At 39.4% G+C, this 15,949-nt stretch overlaps 1 protein-coding gene across 1 annotated transcript in view; it reads right to left on the reverse strand.

Annotated features, from left to right (window-relative positions):
• Nucleotides 1-15,949, reverse strand: part of LOC125239512 (nuclear pore complex protein Nup98-Nup96) — a 79,546-nt gene that overhangs the window by 36,593 nt on the left and 27,004 nt on the right. The window contains exons 14-26 of the mRNA XM_048147126.1: nucleotides 14,997-15,111; nucleotides 14,361-14,470; nucleotides 13,585-13,721; nucleotides 12,929-13,059; nucleotides 11,587-11,696; nucleotides 10,548-10,581; nucleotides 9,649-9,731; nucleotides 9,495-9,537; nucleotides 7,586-7,707; nucleotides 5,209-5,316; nucleotides 3,620-3,739; nucleotides 1,880-2,030; nucleotides 408-510 (exon numbers count right to left, since the gene is read on the reverse strand). Coding sequence (XP_048003083.1) covers nucleotides 408-510; nucleotides 1,880-2,030; nucleotides 3,620-3,739; nucleotides 5,209-5,316; nucleotides 7,586-7,707; nucleotides 9,495-9,537; nucleotides 9,649-9,731; nucleotides 10,548-10,581; nucleotides 11,587-11,696; nucleotides 12,929-13,059; nucleotides 13,585-13,721; nucleotides 14,361-14,470; nucleotides 14,997-15,111 — 1,367 coding nt within the window. The remainder of the gene's footprint in view (nucleotides 1-407; nucleotides 511-1,879; nucleotides 2,031-3,619; nucleotides 3,740-5,208; nucleotides 5,317-7,585; nucleotides 7,708-9,494; nucleotides 9,538-9,648; nucleotides 9,732-10,547; nucleotides 10,582-11,586; nucleotides 11,697-12,928; nucleotides 13,060-13,584; nucleotides 13,722-14,360; nucleotides 14,471-14,996; nucleotides 15,112-15,949) is intronic.

Below are 15,949 nucleotides of genomic sequence, written 5' to 3' on the forward strand. Positions count from 1 at the left end.
ATTACGTGGGATAAGGGTAGGAAGAAGAAGAGAAGTCCAAAGAATGAGATGATTATACAGAAAAGTTAATTATAACACTTATATCGTGTACTGTTACAGTTTGGTGCCGTGACCAGGATATTTATTTTAGGTTTGCAAGCTTCTGTGTTATTAACTAGCCTTTGCCCGCGGCTTCGCTCGCGTTAAATCCGAAAATAGCGGATAGCCCCATACCCACTCCCTCCCCCTTTTCTTAGGGAACTGGAGGGTTTAGAAAGAGACAAAAAGTAGCCTATGTCACTCTCCATTCCTTCAACTATCACATTATATCATATCAAGTAACACATAAAAATCACATCATTATTTAGGAATGCTCTTGATTTTAGCATGACATTTGGTGTGAAACTCATAATATCTAGAGCACTTACCCGGAAGACCCAACTGCCGGTCTGCGGGCGGTATTCGATGAATTTCGTGTCGTGCTTGTCGCACACACGACGCAACTTGCCCTCGTAGTCCATTGTTAGTAACCTGTAACAAATTATCAGTTATTTTTTTAACTACTAGGTGTGGCTTTTCAATAAAGAAACAATAAACCGGCCAAGAGCGTGTCGGGCCACGCTCAGTGTAGGGTTCCGTAGTTTCCCGTATTTTGCTCAAAAACTAGTCAACCCATCAAGTTCAAAACAATTTTCCTAGAAAATCTTTATAAAGTTCTACTTTTGTGATTTTTTTTTTATATTTTTTCAACTGATGGTTCAAAAGTTAGAGGTCCCCCATTTTTTTTTTACTTTAGGATCGATTATTTCCGAAAATATGAGCATTATCAAAAATTATTTTAGTAAACTCCTAATCATTTCAAAATACCTATCCAACAATATATCACACGTTAGGATTGAAAAGAAAAAAAAACACTCCCCACTTTACGTGTAGGGGGTGTAGTTTTACCCTAATAAAACATTTTTTTTCCACTTTTTATTTTACCACTTTGTCGGCGTGATTGATATAGAGGTACATATTGGTACCAAATTTCAGCTAGTGCGAACGGTCACTGAGATTATCCGCGGACGGACGGACAGACATGGCGAAACTATAAGGGTTCCTAGTTGACTACGGAACCCTAAAAAGGGTCCTCGTACAGTCGATTTCATAAATACGTGTAAATTTCTTCACCTTGTACACATATTTATGACCCCGACTGTACTTCATATCAATTAAAAAAAATATATCAGAATTTCTGTTGGGAGTTTCACATGGAAGCAACCTTATGGCACTGGAAGCAAACTTCTATGATTGCAAGCTATATTATACAAGGTGCCTATGAGGAAACGGAAAAAAATTAACAGCATATTTCTGATCCCATTATAAGACTATTAAAATTTTGAAAAAAAAAACCCCCGACCGCGACATAGTAAACCGATTTTCATGAAACATGGCTAAGAACACTCCCGACTAACTCAGCTTTCAGACAAAAAAAAAACTAAATCTAAATCGGTTCATCCGTTCGGGAGCTACGATGCCACAGACAGACACATACACAGACAGACAGACAGACAGACACACATGTCAAACTTATAACACCCCGTCGTTTTTGCGTCGGGGGTTAAAAATGCCATATAAAATTTTTTGGGTTTCGCCTAGTAGCAGAGTTATTACCCAATGAAAAAAAATGTCTTGTTTCTCGGCTTTTTTAACGGCGTTGATGCCATTATTTGCCATTTCTTTCTTTTGACGTCAGAAATGCGTGGTTAAAATTATTCCGCTTCCCCATGGGCACCTTGTATGTATAGCTTGTACAAATTATACATTTTTAATGGTTGGCCGATTGAAATATTTTACGTCCTCTGCGCACAGGAAAAAGCATGTCGTAATTTTCAGCATATGTGTTCATAATGGATACCTTTCAGGGTCCGTGATGGGAGTCTTCTCTGTCTTGTCCCTGGGCCAGATTCGGTCGAGCGTGACCACTGCTCGACGGTTCAGTCCTTGGCCAACTGGCGGCTTGTCTGAGTCCTCGGGATATACGATAACCTCCTTGTTCAGGAAATGTACTGAAAGTAACAATTTTCACATAAATTTGAACCCGGTTAAGAATTTCATCACCCCCTTTCTTCCCGTGGGTATCGTAGAAGGCGACTGTGGGATATGGGTTAAATTGTGGCGTAGGTGAGAGGCTGGCAACCTGTCACTGCAATGTCACAGTTTCGTTTTCTTTCAACCCCTTATTTGCCAAGAGTGGCACTGAGACTTGAGTAGTTTCACGTGCTCTGCCTACCACATCATGAGATATAGGCGTGATTGTATGTATGTAAATTAGAATTACAATTAAAAATTCTGTGAGTGTTTTAATTAGGCAGACTAATTTCTGCTGGTTAGATATCCGTGCATGGCGATGTGAGCCTAACTCTATTGTCTAGTTAATAAATTAATAATATAGAAGACATTTTTGTTATGGAATTCCGCTTGGAGCGGTATTTCACGGCGGTATCTGCAAAATGAAGTGAAGTGCACATAAAACTACTCAAGTTCCAGTGCCACTTTTAAAAATGAATATTTTTTTTAATTTATTGCCAGTATCAAAGAGGATCGAGTATTATAGAGAGTTACTGTCAAAGTAAAATGCGTAATCACAGTGCATAGACTGCCATCTCTCGACACAAGCTTAGAACTTTTGAACCTCAGTTTTGACAATTTGGCCCGTATTTATTTATTTATTTATTTAACCTTTATTGCACAACATAAAGTACAAATGGCGAACTTAATGCCTTAAGGCATTCTCTACCAGTCAACCATTGGACCAAACAGAAACTTACAATTGGTGCGGAAAATAAAACAGAAATTTAAATAGATATAAGTCACTATCTAAATACTATATGCATCATCAATATACATACATAAATAAGTACAATCCCGTATTCTTAGCTTGATTTGTATTAAAATGTCAAATATTAATATTAGCGCCATTCCGAGCGTTCCCCAAAGGTGTAACGCCATCTAGGCCACCGTACTTTTATCTCTATGGCTTTGAGGTATGTTTTTTTCTTAGACTTTATCCGATACGGAGTTACATGTCTTTGCCAGGAGGTATGATTTTGTACGAAGATTGACACAAGGTTTGTGTTGCTGACAGTGAATGTGTTAAGAGATTGAAAGTAAACGAAATTGTGAAGCTGGATAAAAATATCTATTAAGGGATAATATTCTCTCAACTTTTGTGACCATTTTCAGCTGTCCTTTCCAAATAAAAAAAAAAAAAAATTTGAAAATCAGTTTACGATTCTCGGAGATATCAGGTAACATACATACAAAAAAAACACAGTCGAATTGAGAACCTCCTCCTTTTTTTGAAGTCGGTTAATAATGTACATCAGTGTAGTTGCCTGTGTGGTGACGGGTTAAGAATTTCACCACCCCCTTTCTTCCCGTGGGTGTCGTAGAAGGCGACTATGGGATATGGGTTAAATTGTGGCGTAGGCGAGAGGCTGGCAACCTGTCACTGCAATGTCACAGTTTCGTTTTCTTTCAACCCCTTATTTGCCAAGAGTGGCACTGAAACTTTAGTAGTTTCATGTGTTCTGCCTACCCCTATATGGGATACAAGCGTGATTGTATGTATGTATGTATCAGTGTAGTAACTTACCTAAAGCGTCAAGATCTAGGTTAGCCACATCAACTTCGCAATCATAGAAAACGTTCCCGTAGTTTTTTCGACCGATAGTCAAATGTGGCACGACGCAAGAGCCATCCGGTCGCATGTACGCTGTGGAACAAAGAAGTCGGTTAAAAATAGATATTTTTAAATAAAAAAAAGCTCAAGAAGGCCTGTGTCACAGTATAAGAAAATGATAATTGTTTTTATAAAGAATTGAAGAAATGGTTAATCAAAAATGCATTCTACGATGTAAAAGAATTTTGTGACATTTAAACATTTATGTAATGTATTCAATTATTATTCTAATTATTTTTAATATTGTATTATGATCTCTTAATTTAATTCAAAAATTTAAAGTTTAATTATTATTCTAATATACGAAATAAATGAATATGAATATAATAAAGAGTACTATCGTACAGTATGGCCACTCCCGCTCTCCGCTGAAAGCACTGCCCACCCCCTCTCGGTTACCTCACAGTTACCGCATGTCAAAAACGCGAACAGTCAACCTGTCATACTCATATCTTACTCATACAAGCACGGTACGCGTTCACCTACACGAGTTTAAAATGTGTGCTAGGAACGCGCCTCTTTCATATATTTGATCGCCAGTGTCCGAGGTGTGCTTGTGTTGTGGGTACTCTGACAACGATGTTCATACATCATAATATACAAATACTTATATACATAGAAAACATCCATGACTCATAAAGAAATATCTGTGCTTATCACACAAATAAATGCCCTTACGGGATTCGAACCCCCGGACCGCGGCTTAGCAGGCAGGGTCACTACGCGCTGGGCCAGACCGTTATCAATAGGCGAGACGACTAAAATTAAAATTTTGAAAAAACCCCCGACCGCGACCCAGTGTACCGATTTTCATGAAACATGGCTAAGAACACTCCCGACTAACTCAGCTTTCAGACAAAAAAAACTAAATCAAAATCGGTTCATCCGTTCGAGAGCTACGATGCCACAGACAGACACACACACAGACAAACAGACAGACAGACAGACAGACAGACAGACAGACATACACACAGACAGACACGTCAAACTTATAACACCCCTTCGTTTTTGCGTCGGGGGTTTTAATTAGTCCGGCAGTTAGATTATAAAAGAATTTTAGACACGTATTTTTTTCTTTTTTCTCGTAAACGAAAAATGACGACGGTACAGTGCGTTGAAGTTGATGCTCTATATCTTTGTATTTTTTCATTAATTAGAAAAAGGGAAAAATATGTGTTCAGTATTTTTGGACGATCTAACAGACGGACTAAACAAAATGCCATATTTTTTATGTAGTCATCCCTATTATCCGTTACATTTCTAGTAATTAGTTTCGACGACACAAAGAACTTAATCCATACTAATATTATAAATGGGAAAGTGTGTGTGTCTGTTTGTTTGTCCGTCTTTCACGGCAAAACGGAGCGAGGAATTGACGTGATTTTTTAAGTGGAAATAGTTGAAGGGATGGAGAGTGACATAGGCTACTTTTTGTCTCTTTCTAACGCGAGCGAAGCTGCGGGCTGAAGCTAGTAAGTTAATATATTATTCAGTGCACTTACCGATCATCTCCTCCAATGAGGGTATAGTATAGTACCCAGGCCTGGTTAGTTTGACGCCGGCCGGGTGCGGCGCGGCTGGTGGCGGCTCGCGCGTCATACTCTCCTCCTCTGAAACTAAAGTATGATTAACTTTTCATTTTAAAAGGCCCCTAATTACACACCGAACAAAAATAATCTTAACAAATTAAAAGTTACTGAACTGGCGCATTGAATATATACTTGTATTATGAAAGAACATTCAAAAAACGCTCGTAGTATTGAAATAAATAAAGAAATATTGACTATATACTTCCATTATTTCGAGCTATACAATTTGTCATGAGTAGAAGATACTTTTTTGTAATATTAAGGTAAGGTAAGATAAGGTAGATAAATAAATATTAACCATACACTTCACTTATTTGGAACAATATCTGGAGTAAGATGCACAAATCCGGTTCCCAGAACTAAATTACATTTCTAGCCTAGGTAAGGTAAGATAAATAAATATTAACCACTCCGCTCATCTGAGGCAATATCTCGCACGAAGCGCTGGCACTGGAAGATGCTTAAAGTATTTGGATACTGAGTTTCTATGGTGTAAGGTAAAGTAATTAAATAAATACTTCTGTTACAAATAAACTATATATTTTACTTATCTAAGGCTCGTATGAGCACAGCCTTGTAAGACCCTAGTAGATATGTGTACGAGGTAAGATATGTACTGAGTTCTAATTATAAAAGGTAAGGTAAGGTAAATAAATATTAACCATACACTCCGCTTATCTGAGGCAATATCTCGCATGAGGTGCAAGGACTTGGTCCTCCCCAGAACTGGAAGACGCTTGAACTGTTAGGATACTGGGATTCTATGGGGAAGGAAAAGGTAAGGTAAATAAATTAAAAAAGGGAGAAAGGAGAGAGCCGTCAACTATAACCCCACTCAAAATGTATGTCGGAAGACCCCAGGGAGAGGAGAGGTTTACTTACTTATTTGCTTGGCTGGCGCGATAACCCAAAATGAGTTTTGGCCTCCAACACAAGAGCACACCACTTTGCTCGATCTTGAGCGATTTAGGCCCGGTTGCATCAAACCATCTGTCACCGTTAAAGCGTTCGTTAAATTTTACTGTATGGGAAATTCCATAGACGTCTGCTGTGTGACGATGATGTGCCTGTCAAATGTAGTTGATGCAACTGGCCCTTAGTTAGCGGGAATCGTACATACCCTCTCCCGGCCCAATGGGATCCATAACGGATTTACCCTGGGTCATAAAAACGAGGTCAATAAATAAAATAAGTAAGGTTGGGAGTTGGGGGTCCCAGATATCGCTGGTGCCATAAAGGAATAAGTAAGGAAAGAGTTGTAACTCCATATATCAGTAAATGCAAGTTATTATTCTAGCGTAAATTATCAGTACTGCTACTTGTCAATAGATGTCGCGACGAACAAAAAGTGTAATGCTCAACAATTTTTAGGTAATTTTACAATATTATTAATCAGTACTCTGTTTTCAATCCCTTTTGCTTGTAATATAAGTTGTAAACTGTTTTAATATTAAATTTTTGGCAATTAACCTGCGGGATCCCGACGGCACAGATATGAGCCGTAAATAAAATTACCAGGTCTCCCGCGTCCTTGAAAATCTTAGTCTCCGTCAACTCCCGACGACACAAATGTGTGTCCGCAATTTCGTACACCTATATTTCCCACGACACAAATTTGTGCCCGAATATCTCATTCTATTTAAAACTTTATATAAAAACAACACATAAGTCATACGCTCGTAAAGAGTCAAAAAACCTTGGGAAACCCAATCCCACAGGTTAATCAGGTTAAAGTGTTGAGTGGTGGTACTGATAATTTAACTATTTGACGCGTGATTGACGCTAGATGTCACAAATAAGTTGCATTTACTGATGTATGGAGTTACAATTCTTCCCTTACTTATTCCTCTATGCTGGTGCGAGGAAGCCCTAAAAGACCTGTCCGCCCTCGGTGTGCCCAACTGGCGTGAAGTGGCTCAAGATAGGGCAGAGTGGCGATCTCTTGTGTCGGAGGCCAAGATTCTTTTTGGGTCACTGAGCCAGTGAAGTAGTAGTTACCAGCAGCGGCTGGTTCATACAAGACAATTCCCACCGGCTTGCCTAAAATTGATTACGAGTAAAGTACCTAATGTTAAGGTAGGTTTCTTTTTGCTCAGTGTTGCCTAGCAGAAATGTTCACCAGCCGCCACTGGTAGTTACTAAGGTAAGGTAAGTTAGTAAGGTAGGGAGCAACTATTTCCTGTCAGTTTTTCCGAAGGCCTACCAATATGGGGTTCTTCAAAAAGGAATGTACAGGTTTAGACCTGTATACGGTATTAAAAATCCTTGCATTAAATCAAAATGTACTCACCGGATAAACTGTCAATATTCTCCTTATCTCTTTCGCTCCTAACGCCCAGTTCTCTCACTGAATGCTCGGCGGAGGTTTCTGCGGCGGAGGGCAACGGTTTTCGAAGAGGTTTCGTTGTTAACCTGTCAAGACAGAGTTGAGTTAAGTCTGAGCCCGACGTCATTTCCAAACTCAAATGGAATAGGCTACTTGCCTTATAGTCAAATCAGCTTCTTTTTAACCGACTTCAAAAAAGGAGGAGGTTCTCAATTCGACTGAATGTTTTTTTTTTTTTTTTTTTTTTTTTTTTTTTTTTTTTTTTTTTTTTTTGTATGTATGTATGTTACTCGATATCTCCGAGAATTGTGGACCGATTTTCAAAATTTTTTTTTTGATCGAACGGGTATAACCCCGAGATGGTCCCATTGGCACCAAGTCGGGGTCTGATGATGGGATCTTGGAGAAATCGAGGGAACTCTTCAAATGTTATAGGCACATGCAATGTTTTTAATGTATTTTTCAAAGGTACACCAGTATTTACGCCTGATGGTAATAATTTTATGTGGCTGAGCTGATGATGGAAGGTCAACTCCTCAATGGTTAGGAGTTAAAGGATAATTCTTTCACTACTGTACATATATTCGGATTGATACATATAATATCAATAGGGACCACTAAAAATCAACAAATAAATAAACTTTTTAACAAAAAATAAAACCGCCTTCAAAAAAAAGCGCGTTACAAAACACGTAGAAACTAAAAAGCAAAAAATAATAAACCTTTGAATTCAGATTTCTTATTGTATTGCAATAATCTAAACATCCAAATTATAAACAAATCAATTATTTTTGGAGTCGGGGCCAGCCTGAGTATGGCTGGGTGGGGCCAAACAGGCAATATAGCAAAGCGACGAACAGGTCTGGCACCGACTACAAAATAATTGATTTGTTTATAATTTGGATGTTTAGATTATTGCAATACGATAAGAAATCTGAATTCAAAGGTTTATTATTTTTTGCTTTTTAGTTTCTTTAATAACTGTCAAAACGAATTTGAACGACTTGCTAATATGGAATTTATATGAAATCGAATGGAGTGACGTCACGGTCAACTCAGTTACTTTATATATTTCTACCTGACTTATTAAATAGAAATTGGATTTAAAAATGACTTCTGTCCACGTTTTTCTTATAATTATCTGGTGCTTTATTTCGTGTATGGTATAAAATATTTTATTTTAACTACAGTCAAGTTCCCTATTGGGCGGGGCATGTTGCCAGGCAGAGTGCTATCGGATGTAAGAAGCGCCTGGCATCCGTTGGGTGGACTACATTCGAAAAACTGCAGGGCACTTCTGGATGGGATTAGCTCAGGACCGGGTTAAGTGGCGTACACGAAGGGAGGCCTATGCTCAGCAGTGGGCGATTAATGGCTGAAATGATGATGATGACGTTGAGCCAGATCTACGTCAAATGCATACATACATACATACATACATACAATCACGCCTGTTTCCCAGAGGGGTAGGCAGAGATCACGGATTTCCATTTACTACTAACCTGACAAACCACTTTCGCTTCACACACTTTCATAACGTTAACGTCAAATGCAAGGGGCGCCAAATTCGTTTTTGTAGGGTTCCGTACCTCAAAAAGGAAAAACGGAACCCTAATAGGATCACTCGTGCGTCTGTCTAACTTGAAATTTGGCACACATATGTTAACCTGTGACCCAAAGACGGCCATGTAATTTAAATTAAGAAAATTTAATTGTACGGGCCACTTTTGGGGGGTAAAAGCGAAAATTAAAAATCAAAGTTTTTTGAACTCTATTGTGTTACAAATCAAACGAAAGAGCTTTTTATAAATATTTCAAAAATATAAAGCTCTTTCATTTGAATATACCTAACGATATGTTTTTGTGATCTTACCAGCTGGACCTACGCTCTGGAAACTGTGCTGGTAGTTCCTTATCTGTAAAGAAATTAAATTATTAAACCCTATAACCAAGTAAATAATTAGTGAATTCATTTTAAAAATTGTTCTTTGTAAATCAATTGTGACGATATGTAAAAAAATACTCACCTAAATCTGGATAAAGTCTGGAAGTAGGCTCTTCTTCATTATGTTTCTCCTTATCGTTCCATGGACCCTTTGGTGAACTGAGCCTAAAATTATAAACAAAAGAAAAGTAAGAAGTGGTTCATTTCATTAATATTTCTTGTATGTGACCATGAACGCTGTAAAGTGTTCGAAACGTCGGGATGTATTGTTGTTGTTGTTGTTGTTGTAGTCCTAAGGCACCCCAGAGGTGCAAAGGGCCTTCACAAGCTCGCGCCACGCCTTTCTATCTTCAGCGACCCTCGTGGCCTCGCTCCAGCTCAGACCAGCCGCTCGTAGCTCATTTTCGACGGACCGCTTCCATGAGTGAACAGGGCGCCCGGGGCCACGGCTTGCATTCTGCGGTTTCCAGTCGAAAGCAATGCTCGCATTATTTCTTCCCCCTCTCCGAAGAGTGTGTCCAATCCATCTCCATTTTCGTGATATGTATTGGGATGTATTGTAATAGTACATTACATCAGAGGCCGGGAAAATGAGGATTTCCGACCAAGTGGGTATATACCGGGAATCCGTTTTCACGCCGAGGCATGTATTGTGCTTTTCTCAAACATACAATGAAATAAAATAAAAAATGCTCTAAAGGACAATATTTTATAAAAAAAAATTACTTTGCAGGCCTAGGCCTAAAAAATAATATGAAATCCCTTTACAGTCCTCTCGAGTTGTTGCGCCCAAAAAGCGATACTTCCCAGCCCATTTTAAGGAACGTAAAGACAATATTTCATTGCATGTTTGAGAAAATTCATTATTTTACGCGATATAATCCGTTTCCATAGTTTTATTTCAAAAGTAGGAACCTTATTTTTACAGTTATATGATTAGGAGATTTTATCTAATAAAGATTATTTTATTTTACAACTTACCAACTGGCATTCTTCTCTGAACTGAGTTCTATGTCTGAAACAAATTAAAAATATTAAATAACTGAGAGAGAACCCGCGTTTGCTGAAAACTACCACGCACGTGTGTGTCTGTTTGTCCGTCTTTCACGGCAAAACGGAGCGACGAATTGACGTGATTTTTTAAATGGAGATAGTTAAAGGGATGGAGAGTGACATAGACTACTTTTTGTCTCTTTTTAACGCGAGCGAAGCCGCAGGCAAAAGCTACTTTAATATAAAAATGTGGAGATTCGTTAGACGTTTCTGCTTATTCAAAATTAGTTTAGCACGTGGAGCTCTACCATATCTTAATCTTACGTTAGCAAAACTAGACATTTTTGAAAACATATCAAAATATTTGGTAAAATTTGTTAGCAAAGTAGCGGAAACTTACCATATTATTTTTATTTACTCATATCAAAGAGGATCAAGTATTATAGAGAGTTGCTGTCAAAGTAAAATGTGTAATCACAGTGCATAGACCAGGGGCCCGTTTCTCGAAAGGTACAAGCCTTGTATTACAAGTGCTCGAACTGTCAAATCGTATGGGTTGCCATGGAAACACACTTGTAATACAAGACTTGTACCTTTCGAGAAACGGACCCCAGGCCATCTCTCGACACAGGCTCAAAAGTTTTGAACCTCATTTTTGACAATTTAGCCCATATTCTTAGCTTGATATGTGTTAAAATGTCAAATATTAATATTAGCGCCATCTAGCCGAGCGTCCCCCAAAGGTCTAACACCATCTAGGCTTCCGTATCTTTTCCTATATGGTACTGAGGTACGTTTATTTCTTAGACTGTAGCGGTCTGCTCTTTTTTTTCTAGCCTGCGTTAGTGTCCCACTGCTGGGCAAAGGCCTCCCCTCTCTTTCTCCACTCGACCCTGTCACTCGCATTTCCCCACCAGTTGGGATAAAAATTTTCCAGGTCGTCGCACCATCTCCTTTTTGGTCTGCCTGTACCTCTACCTACACCATCATATTTATTAAAAATATTATATAAGTTGTATCAACTCACTATTGTTATTGCTATGGTTCCGTCGACCGTCCGCGTCATCGTTAGAGTTGCCGTCCTTTTCTTTCTCAGTTTGAGTAGGAACGTCCCTATGGTTCTGCTCGTCCAATGATCTGTAGACAAAAAACATTGGTTTTTGCATAAGGGAAAACTTTTTGGGGTTTTCCCAAATCTATCGGCTGTACCCGACCAAAAATCGCAAGCGTCTTCGTCACTGAACACATGAGTACGCAATGTTCAGACTAACGATTTAGGTCGACGAAAGCAGATTCCATGCAGATAGGTTTGGGGAGACCCTTAGTCTATGAAATGAATAGAAAAGTAAAAGCATTTATTTATATTACGCGCCATGTTGCGGTATTAGCCTGTGTGGTGACGGGTTAAGAATTTCACCACCCCCTTTCTTCCCGTGGGTGTCGTAGAAGGCGACTATGGGATATGGGTTAAATTGTGGCGTAGGCGAGAGGCTGGCAACCTGTCACTGCAATGTCACAGTTTCGTTTTCTTTCAACCCCTTATTTGCCAAGAGTGGCACTGAAACTTTAGTAGTTTCATGTGTTCTGCCTACCCCTATATGGGATACAGGCGTGATTGTATGTATGTATGTATTTATTTGTACAGTCAACCAATTGAAACCCTATGTCATAATAACAAGCCTTTGCATCTATAACAGATGATTCAAGCAGCATCCTTGCGACACACGTTCGTGGCTGTACAGCCCAATAGGCTAGTTTCCTACTAGTCAAATCAGCTTCTTTTTAAGAACTGGTAAAACGATTTCGATTTGCTAATATGGAATTACTATGAAATACTGAGGAGTGACGTCACGGTCAATTCATTTACTTTATATCTTTCTCTTTGACTTATTAAATAGAAATTATGTTTAAACATAACTACTGTCCATATTTTCTTCTAATTATGTGGTGCTTTATTTCGTGCACTGCATACAATATTTAATTTTAAGTATAGGAAACTAGTCTATTCGAGAGAGAATCCCTCGTCCGCACACACGGCAGGTGTATGCTCCTCCAGATGGGAGGGTTTAGAGGCCTGCTTGTGACGCCTCATGCGTTTATCATTCAAGGAGGAGAACCAGGCGTTGTCGTGCTTGGATTGACCGTCATGGACAACACGGCGCCACGTGGGTCGGTCTTCGGCCAGTCGCTGCCATTGGTTGCAACTATGTCATAGTGACGTTATAAATCAGATTGTAAGAAATCTCTTACTGCTTGTCATTTTAACATGTTTGTAGAGTGGCCTAGGGTTCCAATTGGTTGACGGTACAACATAGGTCTCATATACATTTCACATTGTGTCACTATGTTGTACCGTGAGGCGAACTTACCTGTTTTGCGTTTCCGGTTCCAGCGTGGGAGTATTCTTAGGTCTGAGTACAAGACGTTTTCTACTCGGTTTCAAAGTGAGCTGGTCGTCTAAACTGGCGTCGTATTCTTCTAGACCGTCGAAGAGTGATTTCTGAAAAAAAGTTGTCAAGACCATCATCATCCACCTTGCATTATCCCGGCATTTTGCTACGGCTCATGGGAGCCTGGGGTACGCTTTTGACAACTAAGCCCACTATTTGGCGTAGGCACTAGTTTTTAAGCGACTGCCATCTGACCTTCCAACCCAAAGGGTAAACTAGGCCTTATTGGAATTAGTCCGGTTTCCTCACGATGTTTTCCTTCACTGAAAAGCGACTGGCAAATATCAAATGACATTTCGCACATAAGTTCCGAAAAACTCATTGGTACGAGCCGGGGTTCGAACCCCCTCCGGATTGAACGTCGCACGCTCTTACCGCTAGGCCACCAGCGCTTCTTACTAAAGATATGTATGGTATCTCACTAAAGATAACATGTATACTTAATCTAATTATCCTTAGAGAAGTATAGGTTCTTCAAGAGTCAAAATCGTATAGGTAATTAAAATATTAACTAAAAGAAAAGAAACAAACGAGAATAGAACAAAGTGTCCGTATCTGTGGTTTTCAATAATTACCTGAGGGTGAGATGTGGCTCTGGGCAGTACTTTTAGTCTTGAAACAGAGGAACCCACTCTGTAGTTAGCATCGTTGGCTAGTACGGCCGCGACCGCCGCAGGGTTGGTCGGTTTTAGGGCGTCTTCGGCGGTTGTGGCTGAAAATATGATAAATGAAAACAATGAATAACCAAAGAGGTCCATTTTCATTTTTATACATTGTCCTATGTTCAAAGTACATGACTACGTTTCATCAACGTATAAACGCAACATTTTCTTTAATGACAGCTATCTTTGTATTATATTTAAACAATAGAACCACTTGCATAGCAATTACATACAATAAACATTATAATATACATACACTCACGCCTTTATCCCATAAAGGGGTAGGCAGAGCACATGAAACTACAAAAGTTTCAGGGCCACTCTTGGCAAATAAGGGGTTAAAAGAAAACGAAACTATGGCATTGCAGTGACAGGTTGCCAGCCTCTCGCCTACACCACAATTTAACCCATATCCCATAGTCGCCTTCTACGACACCCACGGGAAGAAAGGGGGTGGTGAAATTCTTAACCCGCCACCACACATGCAACATTAAACATTATAAATCTAATTAAAAACTAAAAATATATGCCCTTGAGGCCTAGTGCCTAAGATGCTGGCGAGATTTTCTCGCTGAATCGCAATGCTTATGCGTTGAGCGAAAAAGCTGCCAGCTTTTTTATCCCCTGTGACATCTAACATTTCTAACAACTATGTTTTAGACAATTTATTATATATAATTTATACTTACACGTATCGGGCACCAAGTCTTTGAATAGCGGTGAGTCTCCATAAGGCCGGGCGACGAGTGACAGAATCTGTTCGTGGACGTTGTTCTGTGGCGTGGCTGATAGACCGCTCCTATAACAATTCAATTACTACTCAATATAATACATACAATACAATCAACTACTTAATATAAGAGTGCATAACCTCGCCGTTAAACTTTGGTTTGGCGAAATTGTAGCAGTAAGTATCTTTATAGTGTTATTAGAAATAAATTAATTAAAAAAAAAATGTCAAGTTCTCAAAATTAGGAATATGCCTAGTATAGTTTCTGATAATTGAAGCGCTGGTAGCCTAGCGGTAAGTACGAGCGACTTTCGTTCCGGAGGTCGCGGGTTCGAACCCCGGCTCGCACCAATGAGTTTTTCGGAATTTATGTGCGAAATGTCATTTGATATTTGCCAGTCGCTTTTCGGTGAAGGAAAAGATCGTGAGGAAACCGGACTAATTCCAATAAGGTCTAGTTTACCCTTCGGGTTGGAAGGTCAGATGGCAGTCGCTTTCGTGAAAACTAGTGCCTACGCCAAATCTTGGGATTAGTTGTGTTGGACCCCAGGCTCCCATGAGTAGTGGCAAATGCCGGGATAAAGCAAGAACTTACTGTCCCATGAAGCTGGTGTTTGTTCCGAATGTCTGCGGAGCCCCGAGACCGCCCAGACCGCCCAGACCACTCGTGTTGCCGAACATACCGCCGCCTAAGCCACCTCCTAAACCATCTGAAAAAGTAACATTGTTTTATAATCCGTAATAAGTAGAAAATTGACCTACACGACATAACATTCTTCATAGGTAAAAAGGTGACGCTTTGCATAAGGAATTTTGTTGCGCCGAATGACGAAGCGGGTACTTCGAATTAATTTTTGTCACTTGTCATATAAAACGGTGTGGCAGGGACAGCGCGATGACGTTACGCTGTCCCTGTCATACCGTTTTATAAACACTTATAACAGCCAGTGTGGTAGTACCATAATTCAGAATGTTACATGATTTTTTCTAAAGAGCCGGTCGTATGAAATCCGCGAAAATGGCAGCCTGCGTTTAACAAATATTTATCTTAAAGAGTGCGACTACAATATTATATCCATACTTTTTTTTCCATAGAATATAACATTTATTTCAGTAAATTTGCACAAAAATATTAATTACACATTAAATTAAACATAATACACGTACATATATCAGGTTAAACTTCCGTGAGACATATTCAAATAATTAATTGAGATACGGTTGTACTCACGTTATTATATCGCTATTGCTGCGACATGTTTCGGGCCTCCGAATTGGCCCGAAACATGTCGCAGCAATAGCGTCGGGCCTCCGAATTGGCCCGAAACATGTCGCAGCAATAGCGATATAATAACGTGAGTACAACCGTATCTCAATTAATTATTTAAATATATCAGCCTTAACATCTAAAATTTCCCTTACAAACTAAACTATCAAACAAAATCTCCCAAATCCGATCCCTGCGGAAGAGTACCCATAATACTGGCCACATTTCCCCGCTGGATGGCAATGCCAATCCTCTGCCCCAGGAATGAACCAGCCCTAGGA

The sequence above is a fragment of the Leguminivora glycinivorella genome, chromosome 25 (genome assembly GCF_023078275.1).
Source record: "Leguminivora glycinivorella isolate SPB_JAAS2020 chromosome 25, LegGlyc_1.1, whole genome shotgun sequence".
In the NCBI taxonomy this organism is placed as follows: Eukaryota; Metazoa; Arthropoda; class Insecta; order Lepidoptera; family Tortricidae; genus Leguminivora; species Leguminivora glycinivorella.